The 23,300-nt window shown below is 41.5% G+C and overlaps 1 protein-coding gene across 1 annotated transcript; it reads right to left on the bottom strand.

Moving 5' to 3' along the window:
• Positions 1–477: 477 nt before the first annotated feature.
• On the bottom strand, positions 478–23,226 carry LOC110967943 (uncharacterized). Its single transcript, XM_022217702.2, has 15 exons — positions 22,914–23,226; positions 19,109–19,578; positions 18,316–18,507; positions 18,114–18,209; positions 13,712–13,945; positions 12,025–12,172; positions 10,903–10,929; positions 9,250–9,783; positions 7,750–7,759; positions 5,823–6,807; positions 3,446–3,541; positions 3,136–3,366; positions 2,459–2,606; positions 2,308–2,334; positions 478–2,223 (listed from the first exon to the last, which is right to left on the bottom strand). Exons 1-15 carry the CDS (start codon positions 22,918–22,920, stop codon positions 1,670–1,672), a joined length of 3,759 nt encoding a protein of 1,252 aa, XP_022073394.2. The 5' UTR covers positions 22,921–23,226; the 3' UTR covers positions 478–1,669.
• Between the last annotated feature and the right edge of the window lie 74 nt (positions 23,227–23,300).

Raw genomic sequence — 23,300 nt, forward strand, 5'->3', positions numbered from 1 at the left:
CTGATTTTACTCATGTCCTGAATAGAGACAAAAAACTACAGAAAAAAAACCCCAAAAGTTAGAAAGGTATTTGGAAGTCTATTTTTAGGCTGTTTACCAAATGAATCCTGACCCGCCCAATGACTCACATTCACATGAATCGTCTTGCAAGTTTTAATTCTGCATTACAGTCTTCTGTGTTTTAGACAAAAAAACACCAGAAAAAGATAAATCAGTCCGAAGACTGGCTCACCTGGCTCTCAGTGGTTCTTCTGCAAACTCCAGAGGCCTAAACTGTCTTCCACAGACAGAACCACAAGCTGCATTGAAGGAACTGGAAACAATTCAGCACTCGTCTCATATGGCAATCGATAAAAAAAACAGCCTGAGCAGCCGGGGCAGCTCCAGTCACTTCTGTGGGTGTGGTCAAGCTACATCATTTCACTAAAATGAAACTTAAAAGTGTTGTGCATGAGGCCAGAAATAGTGACATTTGTGCATATTTGAGAGAACATTTATTGCTGTAAACACTTCTTATGCAGCATACAACTCCTGCAGGATCAGTCACACTAAATATCAACATGCAGTTACAAAAGTTAGAGTAGAAACTAAACTTTATGTTTATCTGACTCATGCAGGTAAAGGAAAATCTCATTTAAGGTAATGAAATTGTTTGCATTCTTGCCAAAAGTTACATGAAAAGATCTGTATAAGCTCTTGTATCTGTGCAGCAAAATCAAAGCTGAGTCCTGCAGCCTGATGGCTTAGCTTAGCATACAGCATGGAAACTGTTAGAAACAGCTAGCCTTTAGACTTTAGCACTGTTTAATCCAACTTTGATGATAAACAACAAATAGGATCTAACATATTATTTAATGACCTTAAGAGCTAACTCGGCTGCATGAGAGGCAGCTGGATGAGAACCATGACCTCAACTCAGAGTTGAAATAGAGTCACTACTCCCTCGTATCATAGGAGCCAGCTGATTTGGTTCGGACATCTGATCAGGATGCTGTCTGGAAGCCTTCCATTCGATCCAACTGGAAGGAGACCCCGGGGTCGACCCATAACTCACTGGTGGGATTATATATCTCATCTGGCCTGGGATCGCCTCGGGATTCCCCAGGAAGAGCTGGGAAACGTTGCAGAGGAGAGGGGCATCTGAAAGTCTGACCTGCTTCACCTACTGCCATTGCAACTGACTGCTTCTCACTTAAGCTTCACATTTAGCACACTGATGTGAGATTCAAATCTATCTTTTAGTCAAACTCTCAACAAGAATGCAACTTATCTATCTCCCAAAGGGTCAGACGAGTCCTTTAATTCCTGACATTTAGAAATTCTGGTATGATATTTTTGACCTTAACTTGACATCAGGGAAACTGTCCCCTCTTGCACCCTGTCTTATGCTAAGCTAACAGCATGCTAGTCTCATGTTTAATGGATAGACTTGAGTGGTATCAATCTTCTCATTTATTTTCGGGCGTGTAAACACTCTGATTTACCAAAATTCTAAACTGTGTTTTGTCTTCTACCTATTAGTGTACATGTGCAAAAAACATTTATGTAACTATGTTCAATGCATATACGTAAAACTGCGCTTTTCATAAAAATCTATTATGACTACAGCAAATTACAGTCTGTTAATTCACTTCATAATGAAGAGCGTTTCTTTGTTGTTTTTACGTCCTTAGCTTTGCTTGATCAGGCTTTTCTCAGTCACAGGACAGATCACAATGGTATCAGAGGCTTTGTCGCAGCAGTACAGGTAGAAAAAGGGCAGAATCTTCTCCGTAAACGTGTCTTCAAACGTGTAAATATGGGTCCGAGCTCTCACATCATAAAACGACAACTGGCCCTCCTCATAGTCCACATACACGCCCACTCTTTTGAGCTTGGGGTCGAGAGCCAGCAGTAACGGCGGGGATGTTGACACCCGGTAGCCCTGGCCTTTCTTCATGGCCAGAGCCCAGTAGCCTTGGGTGGTGCTAACAGAGATCCTGCCCTTTCTGTTGACAGAAGACCTGGCCACACCAAGGTACCAGTCATCCTTGTCCCCCACCTGGACCTCCCAGTAGTGTCTGCCTGACGTGAAGCCCTCACGGCCCAGGACTATGACCACTGTGTCGAATCGGTCGGGGTGGTCCGGCAGATCCTGCCAGGCGCCCAGGTGTCTCACCTGATGTCTGTCCTGAGAGAGCTGCAGCCAGGGGTTAGCGGTTTCTGGGTCCAGGGTGACATCCACTGGAGACACATGAGACGTTTATTTTGTTGGACATTTATAAGATGAAAAAACGACCGAAATGCCAAAAAGGAAATTAACTTTACCTGTATATTTCAGAATTTTCTTGATCTCTGTAAAAAACGAAACACAAATTCCCTTAAGATATGTCAGCTTCATGTGGAGATGCTCTCATTTTGAAAACAAGATGAACAGAAACAGACTAAAGATCTACTAGAATCTTAAAGGAAATCTTACCACTTTCAGACAGTCTGTCAGTCATTTCATTTAGCGTTGCCTCCAGTTTGGACACGGATCTCCTGATCATGCCTACACAAGTATCAGTGGGAACAGTGGTCTCAGACCAGTCCTTAACAGATGGTGGAATGCTGAGTGCTGGGAAGCTCTGCAGAGAAACACAGCATGAAGATGACTTAGAAACAAGTCACATAACAACTAAGAATATCTGTAATTTAAAAAAAATGTTTAACCTAGAGTGATTTTAGTCCTCTTCAAACAACTATCACTCAGATTGTAGAGCATATTTGTACTTACGAATCAAACAAGATAGTTGGATGTAGTGCCTCTAATCTCCAGTGTGTTTTAGATTTGATGTGTTTGATTGCATTACAGTGCAGAACAGGAAGAGGGCACTGTTGTTACTGCACTATAGTATTACAGTAGCATGTAAAAGCTCTCTGATTGTCTCACCACTGCAGAAAGAAAATGTGGAGCATTTATCCTCCAGTTTGCAATCAGAGCAAGACAACATATGAAAACTGCTGGTAATGGGAGAAGCATTCACATTCACGTGACCTATCGCAATCTTGGATTCATTTCAAGCTCTACCCCTTAAAAACTTTACAAGATTAAAGCTTGAATTGGAAAATTTGCATTAAACTGACAGTAATTATAAATCTTGCACATGCTCTTACCTTTAAGAAGTGAATGTGGTCGGTCCGAGCCACGTTTTCCAAGTCTGTGTTCCTTCTCTTCAGCTCAGCGATCTCTTGCTCCAGCTCGGCGATGAGGCCTTCAGCCCACCTCTCCGTCTGCCTCTGCTTCTCCTCGATGACCAGAACCAGCTCGGCCTGAGTCCTCTGGATGGAGCGCACCAGCTCCGAGAACACCTGCATGCTCTCCTCAACCTCCTTCTGAGCGCTGGCCTGAAAACACAAAAAAACTGAATAACCACATGTGTGAATGAAATTGCTGCTTTGTGTATTCGACCCCGTGCAGACTCACTTTGTTGAGCTCCACAGAATGTTTGATCTCCTCCACCTTTTTCACTCTGTCCTGGATCATCTGCTGGACGTCTATTCCTGTCCTTTTCAGCTGCGCCTGCACAATACGAGTTCAAATAGCAGTTTCATGAGCCTGTCAGTTAACAATATAATGTTGTATATGCCCATATATGAGAACAAAACCCTGTCTTAAGAGGGAGGAAATAAAAAGCAAACGAGTAAATGTTCACAGAAAAATGTTGCAGTGAGAACGAGAGTCAGACAAACAGACAAAGGTAATGTGATTAATACCAAAAAGAAAAGTTGCACTTAAGTTTCCCCAGGTTGGTTTGGATGTTTCTTTAAGATAAAGACTAAATCAAACATAAAGAACAAGCTGACTACAGAGGATTGATTACCTGATCAACTACCGACATATTTTCATTTATTTTGTTCCAGGTTGGTATAGTTAGTTCATATTTTAGCTTCATCTTGAGAGGAAATCTTGTTTTTTCTACAGAAAGTCACAACACCTTCAAGAACTGGTAAAAGCATGAATTTGGTATTAAGTTTTTTTTACTTTATATGCAGAATGTGTTCCAATCATCTTACAACAAACCTTGATTTTAGCTGTGTAAAACTTTATCATTATTAATGATTAATCTAACAATAAACTACATAACTTACTAAAAAGGATAATAAAGTGCTAAACCCAAAGGCAATAAAATACACCTCTGCATAGTGGCCCAGTTAGTTCAGGAACATGCTGCTACAGCCTTATATAGACTTGTAGGACCAGCAGTTTATGGTGGTTAATCTTAGCAAAGGTTATCAAATCTGAAACAGACATTGCTGTGCAAAAGATGTCGGCTGAATACAGTCGTGAACCAAACACATGTCACAGCAGTCTTGAGCTTCCAATGACTCCTGTAACTCTGAATTTTCTATCATGGAATCATAGAAACCCTTGTGTCTTTGCGACAACAAACAATCATGCATTTTGCTTCTTGATCAAAAATACACATACAGAAATGGTAATATTTGGTTAATCATCTTTTGTCCATTTCATCTCAACTAGGCCCTTTTGGAAGCTCTTTACAAGCTTCTGGTTGTATCTTTAACCCTCGTCTTGACCAAATTGATACAGTTAAACTAAATTTGTTGGCTTTCTGACAGACTATTATCTTTATCACAAGGACTCGATGCAGTTTAAGTGAACACTTTTGGGTTGCTTTAAGAGTCTAAATTTTAAATTTTGGCCTTACCCTTTAAGCTTCAGTGTACCGCCGGCGGTACACCTACTAATTTGAATAGGAATTTCAAGAATGTCCGACGGGTGCAAACGCGATTATACAAACACTATACACCGATGGAAAGCTTAGATTCTCATGAATCCGCCGGTATAAACCACTTTCAGATGCGATTACCACAGCGGGTGAGAAAAACATATTTGTCCGACAAAAACAAATATTCATCCATCCGTTCTCTATACACGGCTTCAAAGCACACAGCGCAACTCACATTTCCGGGTTTATTATTACACACAAAAAAAAAGATTCCACAAAAAACGGCCATAATCCAACCTTTTACATCAGATGACACAAGCCAGTAAACTATTTTGTCCAAAACATGTCCTGAAGTCGGTATAAAATCCCCGAATCGGTCGTTTTCAAGGAAATGCACCTCCCGATGCGCGTCCAATATTCCCCGTATTTTTCGTAATTTTTTATTTAAAAATAGAATATTAGCGATTTTTTGTACTGAAAATGGCTGGAATTGACTGAAGCTTAAAGGGTTAAACCATTTCTCTACCACTTTTGATGTGCGTTTGGTGTCATTGTCATGTTGGAAGACCCAGCTATGTCCAAGATCCAGGTCTTTGTGAAGAATTCTTCTTCATTATTCTATTTACGTTCTGTAAATCGTCAGTTCCACTTGCAGCAAAAAAGCCCCAGAACATAATACTGCCACCACCATGCTTGATGGTAGATTTGGTGTTCTTGGAGTGAAAGGTCTCAACTTCTCTTCTCCAATCATATTTCTGCTCATTGTGGGCACTTCAGTGCTTCAGTATTTGTCTCATTGGACAATAGAACTTTCCTCCAGAAGTCCTTTTTCTTTGTCTATGTGATCAGCAAACTTCAGTCAAGTCCATTCACAGTTGTAGGAGGCATCGGAAGCTCAAGACATGGTATACACGGTCTTTACAAGAAACTTTTGTTCACTACTGTAAGTGTGTTGGACACAGTGATTCTTTAAATTTTAGCTTTAAAACCAATTTGCAACTTTTTCAAATGTTCTTCCATTTGCGGTAAAACTCCACCAGTAAGATTTTGTACCTTGAAAGACCTCAGAGAACCTTTCACCTGTACATTTAAATGACAGCAATTCTGTCTCACCTTCTTGTCAGTCCATTCCCTCTCCACAGGGACGGTGTAATGCGAACGGTGGTCCGTCTCGGTGCAGAGGACGCACACACAACTCTGGTCCTTCTTACAGAACAGCTCCAGAAGCCTCTCGTGCTTCGGACACATCCTGTCCTCCATGTTGGCGACAGGCTCCATCAGCTTGTGCTTGGTGAATCTGGCGGTGTGTGATTTCAGGTGCTCCTCGCAGTAGGAAGTCAAACACACGAGGCAGGATTTGACTGCTTTCGGCCTTCTGTCTCCGAAACAAACGTCACACAGGACCTCATCCCAAGGAGGAGATGGGAGTGAGGAGGAGTCAGGTGGAGGCGGAGTGGGAAGAACTGGAGAAGCAGGGATCTGAGGTGAAGGTGGGGGTGATGTTTCTGGAAGAGGTGGTGGTGGTGGAAACTGAGGTGTGTCCTGAGGTGAGGGTGGAGGAGAGGCTTTAGGTGCCGACGCTGGAGGTATCAGTGGTGGTAACTCCTCTGGAAGTGGTTTCTTCTCTGCTTGTTTCTCCTTGAGCACCTCTTTCTTCCTCCTCTCCTCCTCCTGCTTCAGCTTCAACTCCTCCACAAGCTGCTGCCTCTGATCCTTCTCCAAAAGCCTCTCCTCATCCTCCTTCTTCCTCCTTTCCATTGCCCACTTCTTTTCCTTCCCCGCTCCTTCCTCCCTGATCTCCTTGAACTGCTCGGCGATCTCCCTCAGCACAGTGTTAACGCTGATGTCGGGCCTCTTGTAGAAGGACTTCTTGCACATGGGACACTGATACAAAGGGCTGGTTTTCCAGTATCCCAGGATGCAGCTCTGACAAAAGTTGTGCCCACAGGGGATGGATACGGGGTTGGTGAAGACGTCCAGGCAGATGGAGCAGTGCACCTGCTCTTCGGAAAGGTTCCCAGTGGAGGCCATTCCTACACGGCGAAGAGGCAGGGTCATTTTCAGCGCAAGCAACCAGCCTTTGAATGGGGCATCAAACCTGCTGTGATATTGAGGTCGCTAAGATTAGATGGCATGACTTTATTTAGGGTGATCAGCATGCATATCTACCAAGCAGAGCATGACAGGACTCATTTATTATCGCAAATTTAGACTTGACGAAACCTTTTCTCTTTTGCTTTGGAATAAATGAGTCCATGTAAATCATAGGGAAGTGTTGTCAAACTTTTCTTTGTCTTGTGCTTTAATTTTCTTGAGCTTGACCAGTTTTTGTGTCCATATTTAAGAGCTTATAAAATCTACACAAACGCATTCATAATAAATACATAATAAAAGCACGGAGCCTGACATTTACAGTTGAAAATCTTAGTGCTCTCTGGTGGCCATGTTTTGTAATGGTGACATTGTTTTTAAATTACTATATTGCAGTGTTATGAGCCAATAGATACATTCATACCATTACATCTGTAATAAGCTTAGTTTAGAGGATAATATAAGCTACTAAAATAACCAGGTGAAGTTGAATTTCTAACTTCAGATCTTTGCTTTTATCATCAAAACATTTGCACAGTGCTTCAAACTAAATATATCTCACTTGTTTCTATGCTGGTACGCAGGCAGTGAGTCTGTGAAGCTGTAAGTGAGTTTGACTTCTAACACAAGCAGCTCTCTGCTTGAGGCCTTGCTGTTCATGACAGGCCAGATTAACATTTTTCTAAAAATACTGGTCTCACACGAGACCAGTCTTGCAGTGTTTACATGCTTAATCTGTCTTGTAAACACACGTAGCCTCAATATATTACACATTTGTAGCTAGGATTGCAGTCCTGACTTGATTTTTTTTGTTGTTGTTTAAATCTGCAGTAAACTGACAAAAGAAGTCCTTAGGTCACCGCTCTGAAGCAGCCAAACATGATTTCATTTAAAAATCCAACAACACTCCCCGAAGAGATGAGCTTGTGCGCAGAGAAGCAGATGTGACAGTAGAGACACTAAAACACAGGAGAGGCAGAAAAAGCAGAGATATGGGGACACTCACCAGAGAGCAGCTGCCTCGACACTCTGCTGCACACTGACATATGAGACGGGCTGTAACCGCTGCCACCTCCAGCTCCCTCACATGCTCACCCACCTCAGACCTAAAAAAGACCCCCCTCCACCCCCTCCTTTTACCCCAGATACAGATATATACCCCATGCTTTAACCCCACTGGGAATACAGCAGCTGTAATGCTTGGATCAAATGCAGAAGAAGCTGAGCAACAAAACATCAACATGCAACACGACAGAAGAAACACTACTGTAGATTATAGTACGTTAAAGCTTGGTTTCTGTTAGGAGTCTGTGGTAATTAAGTTTGTGGCTATGATTGCCACAAAAATATTATGAGCTTCATAAACACTTTATTATTATTTTGTGAAAGACTTTCTTATTTCTGTGTCAAACAACATGATAAAACAACATGCATTAGGTAGCATTTAGCAGCTCGCTAGCTTAGCTTAGCATAAATGCTAGCAACAGCTAACTTGAAAAACAGAAAAAGCCTCTGCTGACTAGCAAGGCTAAAGTTCACAGATATACTTTCTGTATCTTATGAAATAATATCATTTGATAAGTACTTTTTAAATAAATGCATGCTTTGGAATCATTTATTTTTTGTTATTTTGCAATTTATGACTAAATTCCAGTCACTTGACACATTAATGTTAAAATAGTGATTAGCGCAGAAGGGATTTAGTGGACTTACCTGCCACTGTTAATTTATGAATGGGTAAAGGAGAAATTCCTTGACAAGACGAAAATAAAAGCACAAAGATACATTTTGTGTCTGATCATCTTTATTGGACAGGTTCAGAAAGAATTATTCAATATAAAAATACAGATCATAGTTTCATGGCCCTTAAAACAAAACTTGGTCCACTTCGTTTTCAAATAATGTCCATTACAAACATTAAAAAAAAAAAAATCATTTCAAGCCTCTGACATGAAACTTACATCTCTAAACTTCATTGCTTTAATATGAAAAGTCTCCAAAGCCTTTTAGTTGCAATTAAATAAAGACTTACACAGTAAGGAAAGTGCCAGAGGTACAGCATTATTCAAACTCGACAAACATGTCCAGCTGAACCAGAGGCGAAACTGACAGTAAGAACCAAAGCTTTAATTTGGCCTTTGGAAGAATGATCTCATGTCCTTCACTTATTTTTACACAATAATATCCTTCTTGTTTGTTGTATGTACAGATGGTACAGATCGCTGCTCACAGTAATACATGCAGTCAGTGTCAATTTCAGCTTTTGGTTTGATAAAGTGTTGCAGTGAGTGCAAAATGACGTGTTTTTATTTGATGTGACTAATTTGAGGTAAAATGTTTCACAAATTTGTGAAATTGTCCTAAACTGGCTGCCAAGTTACAAATATCTGTGCTTACACCAAACCTTATGAAGATGTTCTGAGTGTTGAACCTGACTGACTGCTTCAGCTGTGTTTAACATGGCTTATAACCAGAGGGGAGGCGTTCTTCCCCTCCTGGGTGAGACAGGGGCTGAAGATTGGGTACAGGCTCTCACTGAAGGTATCCATGAAAGTGTAGAGATGCAGACGGGACTTCACATCGTAGAACGAGATCTGGCCGGCTTCGTAATCCATGAAGATTCCCACTTTGCAGGGCTGGGACGGCAGCATGAGAGGCAGGCGGGAGGCAGCCAGAGCTTTCACCTCGCCGCCCTTCAGCCACAGGCACCAGTAACCCCCCTCAGGACTCAGCTTGATCTCCCCCTTGCGGCGGGCTGAAGCTCGGGCCACTCCCAGCGTCCAGGCCGTCTTGCGGCTCACGTCCACCTCCCAGTAGTGCCGCCCGGAGCTGAGCCCCTCTCTGCCCAGGACGAAGAGGGCCGGGCTGAAGCGCTTTGGACCCTCATTGTGGGAGGACTTCCTCTCTTCGTATCTCACCTGCTGACCATCATCAGACACAACCAGGTTCCTCTGGGCTGTGGAGGGATCCAAAATCACCTCACCTGGACAGAACAGAGCAGAATAAGACTCTGGGAGATGTTTTTTGGTAGCAGTGATAGATTTCTTATGCCTGGACGTGTCTGTTTAACCCTCGTGTTGTCTTAACATCCTGAACACTCCTCTTGTCCACAGTCAGACATGACCCGCCTCCACTGAGCCTCTAAAATAGAGCAGCTTTATTGAATTTTCAACCAAAAATTATATATAACCTATTATCTATTTTATATAAAGAACACACTTTGTGAAAATCTGGGTTTTCCCTCTTGAGAGGGCAAAAACACTGTATTTAATCAGTTGATGCCATTTGTTTTTATTACATCACACGTTATAACTTTTTTCTTTATGAAAGTAGAGATTTATTATCACTAATATTGCTAAAAGTATTGCATAGGTGTAAACTTTATTTGCTGAGCAAGAGATAGTACTTCTACATCTTAAGAAGGTATCAGAAATGTACAGAAAGAAGCTTTAAATGCATTTTTGAAGGGAAATAACAGTGTACTGTATACTGTACAGTGGAACTGTATGGAATGGAAGCCATTTGTGGTGGTTTTTACATCCTTTCGTGGTGATTTTGCATCTTTTGTGGTGGTTTTTGCATTTTTTTGTGGTGAGTTTCCATCTTTTGTGGTGGTTTTCGAATCTGTTTTTGGTAATTATACATCTTTTGAAGTGATTTTCTATCTTTTTGAGGTGATTTTGTATTTTTTTTTGTGGTGATTTTGCATCTGTTTGTGGTGATTTTGCATTGCTTACGTTCCATTGCATTCCATACAATGGAACTGTACAGTACACAGCGTGGAAAAGTCCTGGAATTTCAAGTTGAAAAAAGGTCATTTAGGGGATTTTCTATGGTATTAAACATCGAGGCCGGGTTATTTTTGAACCGAAGACAACACGAGGGTTAAATACAGGATGTGAGTAAATCTAAGTGTGTGCACAGTGGTGACAATGAACTCTTAAACTGGCTGCAGGCCAAAGGGCTAATGCTATGAATGAACTAGATGGCTCCATCTAGTGGACATTTAGGCCAATTTCTCCTCAAAAACTCAACATGTAAGTTAGATAAATGAGTGCAAGAAATCTGGAGCGCAAACCCAAGAGGACAAAGCATTACTCACTTGAGTAGTTCTGCACTTTCCGGAGCTCTGGGAGACAGAATAAGAGACGGAAACAAGAGAGAACAAGAGTCAGTCAACAAGTCATCCGGCTAAGAAGTCAAAGTCAAAGCAGATGGCACGTGTGGGTGGTGAACATGCAGACCCAATCCAGAGCTGTAAATGCTCAAGACACATGCTGCTGTCACTCAGCTGCCTCTGCACTGATTCCAAGTGGATGAACTGCGGCATCAACACTCCCTCCATCTGTCCGACCATCTTGTATGTGTGAACGTGTGAGTGTGGTGCAATGATGAGTCACGTTTCTATTCCAACGTGTTCGTACAGTGACCCACATATTCCTCCACTTGGAGTTTTGCACCGAATATGTGGTTTGTATTAAGCAAGAGAGGAAGGATTTTACTGTAATTTTGCATTAATAATCCACACTGACCGATAGCAGTGCTTTTTTCCCATCAAATTAAACTGATTGTTGTACTTTGCACGTGACATAAAACATGCTCATTTATCTATTTTGCTAAAAAAAGTCATATAAATAGTTGTATTTCTAACAGGTTAATTGTAGATTTATCTGTTTACATTCCACCATTTATCGAACTAAAAACAGAAAGATTCATGGAATTTTTGGCTCCATCAAAGTCACTGCAGTCTAGATATCTCATTTAAAAATTCACCAAAAATTGATCATTTGCCCAAACCAGATTCTGTTAAAAGCTAAATATTTTGTGCGTCTCGGCACAACCTAAAAGCCACGACTGATTCAGCTGCGACCAACAGTCACGTGACAAAAATTCTGAACTTTTGACTGAACTGCAGGATGTGTTTACACAGAGCGATAGGAGACAAGTAAGCAAACAAATTAAAAATATCTGCAATATGTAGAACCACCATTTATTTACCAAGGGTTGGGAACACGTGTGCACTTGAAATGCACGTGTTGATGGAAAAAAATTATTTTTTGTAAAATGAACAATCAAAGAAACCGATTTTTTGGGAAATCTGCACATTTCCACTAAATTAGTACGCAAATAAATGCGCATATAATATATTCACTCTTAAAAAAAAAACCTACAAATCACTTCCAAATGTATAGTGCTAAAAAATAACCCTGTCCCGCTGCCTCACCTTTCCCGTACAGTCTTTTGAGCTCCTCCTGGAACTTGTCCATGAGGCTGCTGACGGACGAGCGGATGGTTCCCAGGTAGAGGTCGGTGTTGACGCTGACCGCTGACCAATCGGTGGGCTCGGGTGGGGCCGACAGCATCGTCTGGTTCTACGGGAAACCCAAGGGAGAGGTTATGCAAGGCAAGAGAAAATGAAAATTTAATGACCCCTCAGAGAAAATAAAGTCTGTGCGGTGAAGAGAACACACTAAATACGACGCCGCTGACTTTGTTCCGGGCTGTCCTGCTGATTTATACTGATTAATTCAGTAGGACGTAGAGATGGGGCTAAATTTAAGTTTTATAATGTAGAACAGAGAAGGAACACTTGATCACTTTGACAGAAGAATAAAAGAGTTAAAGGATACTGTCCAGATGAGCAAACGCACCGTTTATCAGAGGAGCTACAGAGCAATACTCTCAGCTCTGTTCCTCCAAACACTGATTTTTCCTTTTATAGTATGTCGAAAAAAAATTTCATCTAGCAACTTCAAAGTCATGAACGAATCAGCATTATATCCATGTAAACAGTTCCAATTAAATACACAAGGGGGGAAATGAGCGCAACTCAGTTCATGGAGGCTTTTGATGTCGTCCCTCAAATCTCTTAGCAACAACAGCTGCTGCAGACATGGAGCTGCTCTGGATAATTGGCTTTGCAATTAGGAGTGTGTGGAATTCAAGAAGACATGTATTAAAAAATAACATATTGTTTGGGTCCAGTTGGTAAAATACTTAATAAGAGTGTGAGGTCTGTTGAGGTAGATGCTGTCAGATTTCCATTTCTGTAGGTATGGCACTGTTATGTCTGTTATCTTCAAACAAATAAGCTTCTTTGTTGTGCTCCAGATGCATATTAATGGCGCTTTCAGTATGTAGGACACACACTAGACAAACAACTGATGAAGAAACACTTAGAATGACAGCTTACATGTTTGAAAATACTATTTGAGTGTTCAAAAACTCAGTAACCTATAGCTATTGTGCATTGTAGTAACAGATAAATAGTATTTGTCACCTCTGGCAACAGCATTAATCTAGCCTAGACAACCCACGGCAACGAATTTAATTCTCTGCCAGGGTGGGTCTAGTTACCCTCGGTAAGCCTCGAGGTTGGATGCTCTTAAAACTGGCCGACGAATCACCATGAAGTGTAGAGTCAGAAGGCGGGCGTAACTAAGTGACGACAGAGGCGTGACGATTCTGACAGAAACAACCGGAAACAACTAGCCTAGCCGCGCTAGACAACCCACGGCAACGAATTTAATTCTCTGCCAGGGTCGACAACAAAAATGACAACAGTCGTTGAGCTCCATTAGCACCGACTCTGAATAATCTTTCTGTTAACATGTCTATAATATACTTGAGCTTCACCCATTGACTGTATAAATAAGGCTTCACCGAACTCCCGCATCCTCTGATTTCCGGCGCTCTAGGAACTCCGTCAGCCTATTCGTTGCACTGATTGGTTCTATACCTACCCAATTGCTGCAGAGTGATTTGAAAGACAACCTTTTAGCCCGCCTCCCTCCCTGTCGAGAGTTCCTAGACCCTTGTGTCTTCCAGACCTGGGTCTAGCACGGCTAGGCTAGCATTAAGCACCATTAATAAGAAACTTTTTCCACTGTCTATAAAGCCTACAGGTCTACCTGAAGGAAGAGCACTTTGTCCTGGGTCTGAGCGTGGGCCTCCAGCTCGTTGCTCCTCCTCCTCAGCTGGCTCAGTTCATTCTCCAAACCTCTGGCCAGCTCCCGAGCATGACGTTCGGCCTCGCGTTGCCTCGTGGCGATCAGCTCCACCAGCTCGGCCTGGCTCTGCTCCACCAGACGCTGCAGCTCGGCGTAAACCTGCCAGCTCTCCTCCAGCTCTTTCTGGGCGCTGGCCTGCAGAAGGCGGGACAGGAAGAAGAGGTGGATGTGAATGTCAGTAGCAAAGTTAATGGCACAACAACTCTTTGAAAGGAGCCCAAACAATTCCAATCCAACATAATAAGAGACATTGAGCATGTTTGCTTCACAAGGTAATTCTTTTATCCTCTGTGGCTCTAAAGCAGCTTTCTAAAGGCCAAGAAAGTAACTCTAATGATGTCATTGGGGTTATCTCAGCATGGGTGGGGTCTTTAAGAATAACAAAGAGCCTGTGGATTTTAAAAATCATGGTTATTTACAGGCAGCCTCAGTCTAGTCAAAGGTTTTAATTAGTTGCATTGTGCTAAATGTCAGATCTAAGGTTTCCCAGACTTTCATCTTCACCAGACAAAAGGCCACTTTATGATTTCTGCATCCTCATACTGATGGTAATTCTAAAAATAGACAGTGGCTCTATTCATATTGCAATAGGTAGGTGTTGTCTGCTCGTGGAGGAATTCTGAAAGGCTGTAATTTTGTGCTTTATACAGGATGTGTCAATGTGATCCCAGACGTAGCACAGGATTTCTGGACAATTTAGAACGTCCTACTGTTTTTGGGTACTGTCTATGGGAAGAGAGATGACTTTAATTTCACCTCTTTTAATGCTGAAGTAATAACATGTGGATGACAGTGAATCTTCTCATAACAAGCATTGTTTTTGAGCAAAATGTGTTTTCCTGGCACATGCACAGTCAGCTTGCTCGCAGTTCATATAAACTGTGCTGTCACAAATTTTGGTCAGAGATCATCGTGAGCTCTGGCAGAATTTGGTTAATGACGGAATCTGCATCAATTAGTCTTTTGCCGACCTACATGGACACAAAATAGCCATTAAACAGCCTCTGCTCCTTTAATGTTGACTGTTCTTTTTGGTTAATCCGTCTCTTGTACAACTTTACGGGAATGTAACAAACTGCTGCAGCATCACTTAAGGTTTTAAAGCCAGTTTACACACTCAGCGCTTTGTCTTAGCTTTGGTCTTGGACTTTACGTTAGCGGTGTTTATCTTTGATCTAGCTATAAATAAAGGTTATTATTCAATTAATTAATATGTAATCTTCAGCTACATAATTTCACCCTTTGTACTCACTATTATCCACAAGGATGTTTGCAGTTTATCTGGCTATTTGTGTTTTATTTTTACCATCTGTGTTTGATATTGGAGTTGTAAAGCCAAGGACAAGTTTTAGTGCCTCATTTGCATGCCAGCTTCATGATTTACAGCGATAAGACATAGATGTTACATAAAAGGCTACTCGGACGCTTCTGGAAAACCTGTCAACTCTTTCTTCTTTTAAACTCATTTTATGTCTATTTGCTAATGTTTTTTTTTTTTTTTTTACAAAATTACATTTGGAACCTGCATGTTCTCCCTGTGCATGTGTGGGTTTTCTCCGGGTACTCCGGCTTCCTCCCACAGTCCAAAAACATGCTGAGGTTAACTGAGTACTCTAAATTGCCCGTAGGTGTGAATGTGAGTGTGTTTGTTTGTCTGTATATGTAGCCCTGCGACCGACTGGCGACCTGTCCAGGATGTCCCCTGCCTTCGTCCAAGTCAGGCTCCAGCAGCCCCCGCGACCCTTGTGAAGATAAAGCGGTGTATAGAGGATGGATGGATGGACATTTGGAACCACTCTTACATTTCAACACATTCTCCTCCAACTCAGCACATTTTGCCTTTGGTTTACTTTTTAATGGCTACAATTCATTTTATAGTGCCTCATAGCCATTTTATCTTGTTTTATTGGATTTTAATGTTGTGAAATCTATGTAACTGTCTTCTTGTTAAAAGAGTTTCTCCCATTCTCTTTCCCTCTCACATAGTGACTTCAAATAAGATGACTACACTTGTCTTCACATCCATTTTCTTCAACTATCCAAAGTCAGGTTGTGGTATGACCATTAAAAATAAGAAAAGCAGAGAACACAGTACTCCGCCAAGGCTGTTCAGTCATTGTATCATTAGCGATGGCTGCGATTTTGAAAAAATTCACTGCAGAAATGACTGCACCATAGAATGTGGCCATTTAATATAGATGTACCCACAAACAAACTCCCTTGCGCTGAGCACAGGTGTGTGTTATGCATGTGTACGTTATGTACGGATACTGAATCCTGTGACGTAAATATGTAGCAGGCGGCAGGAATAGATGGGACTCAGAAACACCCACACAATTTAATCGATTGTTCCTTGTATCATTTCCGACCGATAATCTCTGATAAGTCCACAATGGTTGATTTGTTGTAGGATCGCAATCATGTGATCATCAGCAGGTGTCCACTTGTTGTCATGGTTGCAGTGACGTCGTGCCGCTATCTCGCAACGATACAAAAATCTTGAACAAACCCATGGATCCAGACTATAAGCCGCATCACTGCCAAAATCTAATCATTTTGTGTCATTTCTGACCTTCCTTGAAAATTTCATCCAAATCCATTGCTCCGTTTTTGAGTAATGTTGCTAACAGACAAAGAGATGGACAAACCAGCATCGAAAGTCACACAACTCCGCCACTCCTTGAAAGAGTAACAATTCGATTCTAACAAATCAACCTAGAAAATTCAACAGTTCCTGCCATTTTTAATCAGTTGCCTCCTCAGTGGTTCATCATCCGCCTGTGGGCGACTTCAACAACAGGACCAACCGGTTATTTCCCAGGCCGGAACAAGAAACCACCAAGTTTTCATCTCAGACTTAACCAGCATGACTTTTAAAATTCCAATCGAGGTTTTTACTCCACAAAAATAAGTTATCTAATAAGTTAAATGCACGAGCAGGTTCCTTTTTTTTTTTTTAAATGTGATCATAATTATACTGTTTTTTTCCTCTGCAAAGCTGAAAAGAATTCACTGATGCGTCACTGTTTTTTATCTCTACATCTGCAAGTAGCAGATGCAGCAGTTAGCACATGTGCAGTCACTTGTTTGTACAACACACACACTGATATTTAACCCTGCTGTAACTGAATCCTCATATCTGTAAAAGTAGGTAAAAATGTCACTGAACAGGAAACCAAAAGTATCACTAAAGCTGGGAGATTTATTTTTAAGCAGAAAAACATGGAGCTGAAATCTGCTCAGATTAGAAACAAGCACCAATGTCATGTTTTTCAACTATTTTCAATGCAGTTAAAATTCAATTAGAGCTTCTCAGTGTTCTATTATCTCCAAGGCTTGGCACACACACTGTACTGCTTGTTATGGAAAGCCATTTAAGCATGTGATCCTTCTTGTTTCTTATTCCTGAGGTGCCCCTGTGGGTGAAGACAGGCTGTGAGAAGCTAAAGCTGAATGTTTGCGCTGGTCTCACCGGTTGGACGGCCTCAGACCAGGATCTCAGTCTGTGTGCGCAAAAGAAAAACAAACGGCATCAGCTCGCCTCCTCCTCAGAGCCACCGCAGAGCACGACAGGTATGATGCAGATGTGGGGCACAGTCTTACCACAACGTGTTTTCATTTTCCCTCACAAAGCAGAGTAAAAGTATGAAGGCCGAGAACAGAAGAGAGCTCGCCTTTCAGTCGAGCTCACAGAGGATAAACCTGCCTGGATCAGAGAGCTGCTTGAAGTGTAAATAAAGCTTTTGAGCTTCAGCGCGAGAGGCGTCGCATGAGAGCGGACTGGGCAAACATTTAACACGCACAATAGAAGTAATTACAGCACAAGACTGGTTTAGGATCAGTTTGAAATCAGCTGCATGGAAGCCGGAAACAAAACAGCGATTCAGTCTGAATCAGAAAACTGATCATTTGAGTTTATTTGTTGAAGTTTTGTTCTTTCTCATGTGGTAAATCTTCCTTAAATGAGACATTTTATCACGTTAAATTAACAAACTGAGGTTTTGTAATTTGACTCAATGCCACAGAAAAAGCTGTTTGCTCTGTTAATACACAAATAACATGTAACTGATGAATTTTACACCATGTGGCAAAAGAAACGCAGTCTAAAATGCCTCCAATGTCACAAATTTTTAAAATGTTTTATATTAAAATCAACTGAAAGCAGCTTATGTTCCTCCAGAGTTCGATGTTGAGTTCAAATTCATTGAAAATTGACCTATTTGGCACCAAAAACACACATTATTGCACTGTCAAGAAGCTGATTCCTCACAACCGCACAGTCTTCTACCTTCAGTGGACTCACCTTGATGACCTTGATGGACTGTTTGATCTCCTCCAGTTTCTTGGATCTCTCCTTGATCAAATGTTTGAGCTCTGACCTCTTCTTTCCCACATTATTCTGTGAGCAGAAAATCAAAGTGACTTACTGAAGTCGATATTCACACAGCTTCATACCAGGACAATGTCAGCGAGGTCGCCATTAATTTTGATCAATAACGGCTCACCATCTTCTTCTTGAACTCGTGGTCGACGGACACGATGTCGTGGGATTTGTGCGTGGCCTCGGCGCAGGCGGTGCAGATGCAGACGTGGTCGGTGCGGCAGTAGACCTCCAGGAGGCGTTCGTGTTTCTTGCAGATCTTCTCCTCCAGGTGGAAAGTGGGTTCGATCAGACGATGAGAAGTCAGAGTCTTGACCTGGAGAGAGTCGAGAATGCGAGGGGTCAAATGTAGATCGACAAGGCATGTACAGAAGTCTAGTTCAGTGAATATTACAGATTTTATGACTGTAATTTCATTTCACAATAAGACAAGTGGCAAACAGATGCAGGGTATCCACTAGGATGTAAAAGAAAAATGGTACACTGCCATTCAAAAGTTTGGCGTCACCCAGACAATTCCATGTTTTCCATGAAAACTCACACTTTTATTCATGTGCTAACAGAAATGCACAATGGTTTTCTAATCATCAGCTACCCTTTTATCACCATGAGCTAACACAATGTAGCATTAGAACACAGGAGTGATGGTTGCTGGAAATGTTCCTCTGTACTCCTATGGAGATATTCCATTAAAAATCAGCTGTTTCCAGCTAGAATAGTCTTTTACCACATTAGCAATTTCTAGACTGTATTTCTGATTCATTTAATATCATCTTCAATGAAAAAAGTTGATTTTCTTTCAAAAATAAGGACGACCCCAAGCTTTTGAACGGTAGTGTTTGTGTTGCTTTAACCCTCCTGTTGTCCTCATTTATGGGCTTAACTATAACAATCCACATAAGAAGACTCCAGCAGACCTTCTTGTGATGCCTCAGGTGGGTCTCACAGAATGACCCGGGGCAATTCACGCAGGACTTCGATGCCTTTAACTTCCTGCCGATACAGGCATCACAGGGGACGTCTCCGGGCCGAGCGAACTCCCCGGTGTCCTGCCCTGTGGAGCTGCCGTGTCCTCCATTCGAGCTCAAGTTCAGCGTGGATCCCCGTGAAGCAGCTCCACCACCAGCTCCTCCAGCCTGCATCAGGCCCTGGAACTGGGACGAGATTTCAGCCAGGACCCGATTGACGCTCATCTCGGGTTTTCTGGAGTAGCTCTTCTTGCACATGGGGCACAGGAACTTCTTGCTGTGGTTCCAGTAGCCCTGCAGACAGGCCTTGCAGAAGCTGTGGCCGCAGGGAGTGGAGACGGGCTCCACGAACACCTCCAGGCAGATGGAGCAGGAGAACTGGTCCTCTGAGAGGACTCGTTCTGCTGGAGAGCTGATGCCTGGAAGATAGACAGTAGACAGAGAGTGACATAATGAGACAAAAATTTTTGGCACATTTCTGAGTAGAAAAATGTCTCGAAATATCAAACCATAGACTGGATGACTCGTTTCAGTTTTTCTACACCAAGAAGCTGCAATATCTGCTGACTGAAGGGAGGCCAAGCTCACTTTTAGGTGGTTAGAATTAAAAATGTTTCATTTGTTCTCTCAAATTGAACCCTTAATCCAAACTACACTCAAAAAAAATACTAACAGAACAGTTTGAATCGATCTTTTTAAGTTACGACAACTTCTAATGAAACTATGCTCAACCAGCAAATGACAGGGTGTCGCTAAAGTCCGGACATGTAGGAAATCTCATTAACTATCATTTTTTGACCTCCACAGATCAAATGGCTTTTCTTAATGGCTTTGTCAAAAGATTAAATTCATCTGCTATCTTTCCAAACATCCATTCTTCACATCCACTGAGAAGAACCAGTTCAACTCTTTCTTCTTTTGACATTGTTGATTAGATTTCCTATGTGTCCAGACTTTAGGAACATATATTAAGTTAAGAGAAATAGATTTCCACTACAATCAAAGGATAATTTACTGTGATTTATTACCAATGATTGGTAGCAGATTCACAACTTTTTAACCCTTTAAGCTTCAGTCAATTCCAGCCGTTTTCAGTACAAAAAAATCGCTAATATTCTATTTTTAAATAAAAAAAATTACGAAAAATACAGGGAATATTGGACGGGCATCGCGAGGTGCATTTCCTTGAAAATGACCGATTCGGGGATTTTATACCGACTTCAGGACATGTTTTGGATAAAATAGTTTACTGGCTTGTGTTGTCTGGATGTAAAAGGTTGGTTATGGCCGTTTTTTGTGGAATCTTTTTTTTGCGTGTGTAATAATAAACCCGGAAATGTGAGTCGCGCTGTGTGCGTTGAAGCCATGTATAGAGAACGGATGGATGAATATTTGTTTTTGTCGGACAAATGTGTTTTTCTCACCCGCTGTGGTAATCGCATCTGAAAGTGGTTTATACCGGTGGATTCATGAGAATCTAAGTTTTCCATCGGTGTATAGTGTTTGTATAATCGCGTTTGCACCCGTCGGACATTCTTGAAATTCCTATGCAAATTAGTAGGTGTACTGCCGGTGGTACACTGAAGCTTAAGGGGTTGTTAAGCTAATTGATCCAACTCGGATTTCCACTTCATTTAAAAAGATTTTCAAAGCACTATGGACTTAATTACAGTTAAAATTAGCAAATTTCAAAAATTAGGTTGTTCCAGTGTAAAGTTTGTAGAGGAGGTAACTTGATATTCTGACTTCAAGGTGAAGAAAAATGTACTTATCTAGCCAATTTCATCAATTATCTCAATTCAAAATTTGTTTTAATTCAACTTACGCAGGAATTTAACACAATATGAAGTCAATGCATCATTATTATGTAAACTCAGCCCATCAAAGTAATGTTTGCACTTTTAAGTAATGAAATCAGCTTTTTACAATCCTACCATGAGTCCAAGTCAGTGGTGGGAATATATCTCCTGAGCACTTTTCTCAGCCAAAACTAAGCTTAGAGAAAACTGAGCTCATGCAAAAGCTTAATCTGCTGGCACGGTGAAGAAAAAGTTAAAGGCCACAAAAGGATGAGGCTGGAATAAATGATTGAACAGAAGGCAGTGGAATGTGTAAGAAAGAAGAAAAAAAAAGTGCAGCAGTAAATGACCAGTCAAGGGGGCAGCCACAGACAGAATTTCTTCAAAGTTGTGGGTCTTTTTTTATTTTATTTTTACATTTATGCCATATGTGACTCACTCAGGCCACGCAGCAGCCATGTCAGAGTCATTAGTGACATGAAGGGATGTTTTGCAACTGACTGGAAATAGATTTGACGTTGCTTGTAAGTGTCAGTTTATCAACTCCAGAGGGAAATTTCACACCTTCATGATTTCAAATAAATAAAAAACACACTTGGTAGATTGAAAGGTGCTTTTTTTTTTGCGCAACAACTCACTTAAGCCGGAGCTAATAATGGATAAAACCTCTTGAGCGCTTGAATTGGGTCATAATGAGCCACAGAGGAGAAGAGATAGTGATTCGTTTAATGGGGTCATTTAGTATCATGACCTGAAAACTTATAAGATGGCTTGGAAAGTTACAAAAGAGGCATCCGTGTGTGTTCTAGTAAGATTATGCTCAAGGAAAAACAAGGCAAAGCAGACAGTGAGTCTAACTAAACTAGCTTCTCTTCTGTTTTGTAAATGTCCTGTATTTATATGAGGCTTTCATCCAAAGTCATCAATAGTTTGCTCCTTTTTTTACACCCATTTCCACACACAAACCAATGGCAGCCAAAGTGCGGATGTGACTGGAACAAAGCGGTTCAACATCTTTCTCTGACATGTGAACAGGAGGGAGTCTGCTTCAGCTACCATCCAGAGCAGGCCGTCAGTGCAGCCTCAAGTCCAAAAGGAAGAGTTTTCTAAACATCAACAATGAGTTAAGCACCCAGAAATTGCTAAAATATCACTGGGAAAAAGAATTACAGCAGAGGCAGGTAAGGAGGGGACACAGCGGAGAGAGAAAAGAGAAGCTGGTCACCATTTCTAGCTTAAAATGTACCGGGAGGGTTGATGAGTAAGTGGCTGACTCCTTCCAGTTTCCACATGTTTTAAAGGAGAAGCAGACAAAATCAGTTCAAACTTATATAAGAAGAGTTCAGGCATGAGGAAACAGCAGTGTGACCTGACATTCAGCGCATAACACACAGACAGGAGGTGTCTTTAAAAGCGTCATTCTGTTCTTTGGCGGCTGAGTAACAATCTCAGGAATGCAGAAGTTCAGGACGGTCGACCTGACTGCAGCTGCTTCAGGATTACTGGAACATGCAACTTAAACTAGAAATCTACTCTGTGCCACCCACACCAAAACAAACAATGCTGCACTGCCGGTGTTTTTGACCACAATTTAGCAGCTCGTCAGTTTAGTCCAAATCTAAACAGCTCTTGGTCACTAATATTTAGATTAGATAAGGTTAAAACAAAGCAGCCACAGAGCTAACATGTGAGCTAAATAACATCCATGGATCGATTTTACTCACTTTGCTGGAGGAATTTATTATTATATGACATTCAAAGATGCTTTTTTAACCATTTTCTTGCTTCAAAGAGTCCAACTTCACCTCACACTGTAACTCTCCTACTGTACATATGGGGCAAGCTCAACAGAAACCCAAACTTAACACAAGATTCACAGAACAAAACAGGTAATACAATGACAAATATGAAATAAATACAACTACTGAGAACATGGAAGAGAAAGTAGAACTTACTCTGCATGTTTTTCTCTGTCGTGTGGCAGCACAGTCCTTCTCTTCGTGTACTTTGCTTTGAATCTCACTCAGACAGGTGCTTCCTGAAACTCTCAGCGACCCTCCCACTCTGAGTCGACACACCCAAACCTCCACACAGGCCCTCCTTTTGTTAACACACTCCCATTTCTACGGCTTAGACATGTAAAGCCCTAAAACTCCCAGCAGCAGGTGAGGTCCTGCTGTTGTTGTTTCCACCTTTCTGTCTCCTTTTGTTTCTCAAGAAAAAAAACATTTCTTGCTGTTCTGTGGTAAGTTCCACTAATTGTAGGGGCTTATTTTAAAGATTAGTTTAAGATTAATTCAGAATCTTTATTACCTTTTACATCCTGGTTACTTTGAGGTTCC

Source organism: Acanthochromis polyacanthus, chromosome 23, assembly GCF_021347895.1.
Source record: "Acanthochromis polyacanthus isolate Apoly-LR-REF ecotype Palm Island chromosome 23, KAUST_Apoly_ChrSc, whole genome shotgun sequence".
Classification (NCBI taxonomy): Eukaryota; Metazoa; Chordata; class Actinopteri; family Pomacentridae; genus Acanthochromis; species Acanthochromis polyacanthus.

Bases quoted from the DNA above. Each gene is read 5' to 3' on its own strand.
- LOC110967943 (XM_022217702.2), bottom strand. The intron at 18,210-18,315 runs GTGAGCCGTTAT...TTCTGCTCACAG, and splicing joins ACGAGTTCAAGAAGAAGATG to AATAATGTGGGAAAGAAGAG. The intron at 12,173-13,711 runs GTAGACCTGTAG...GGTTTCCCGTAG, and splicing joins ACAAAGTGCTCTTCCTTCAG to AACCAGACGATGCTGTCGGC.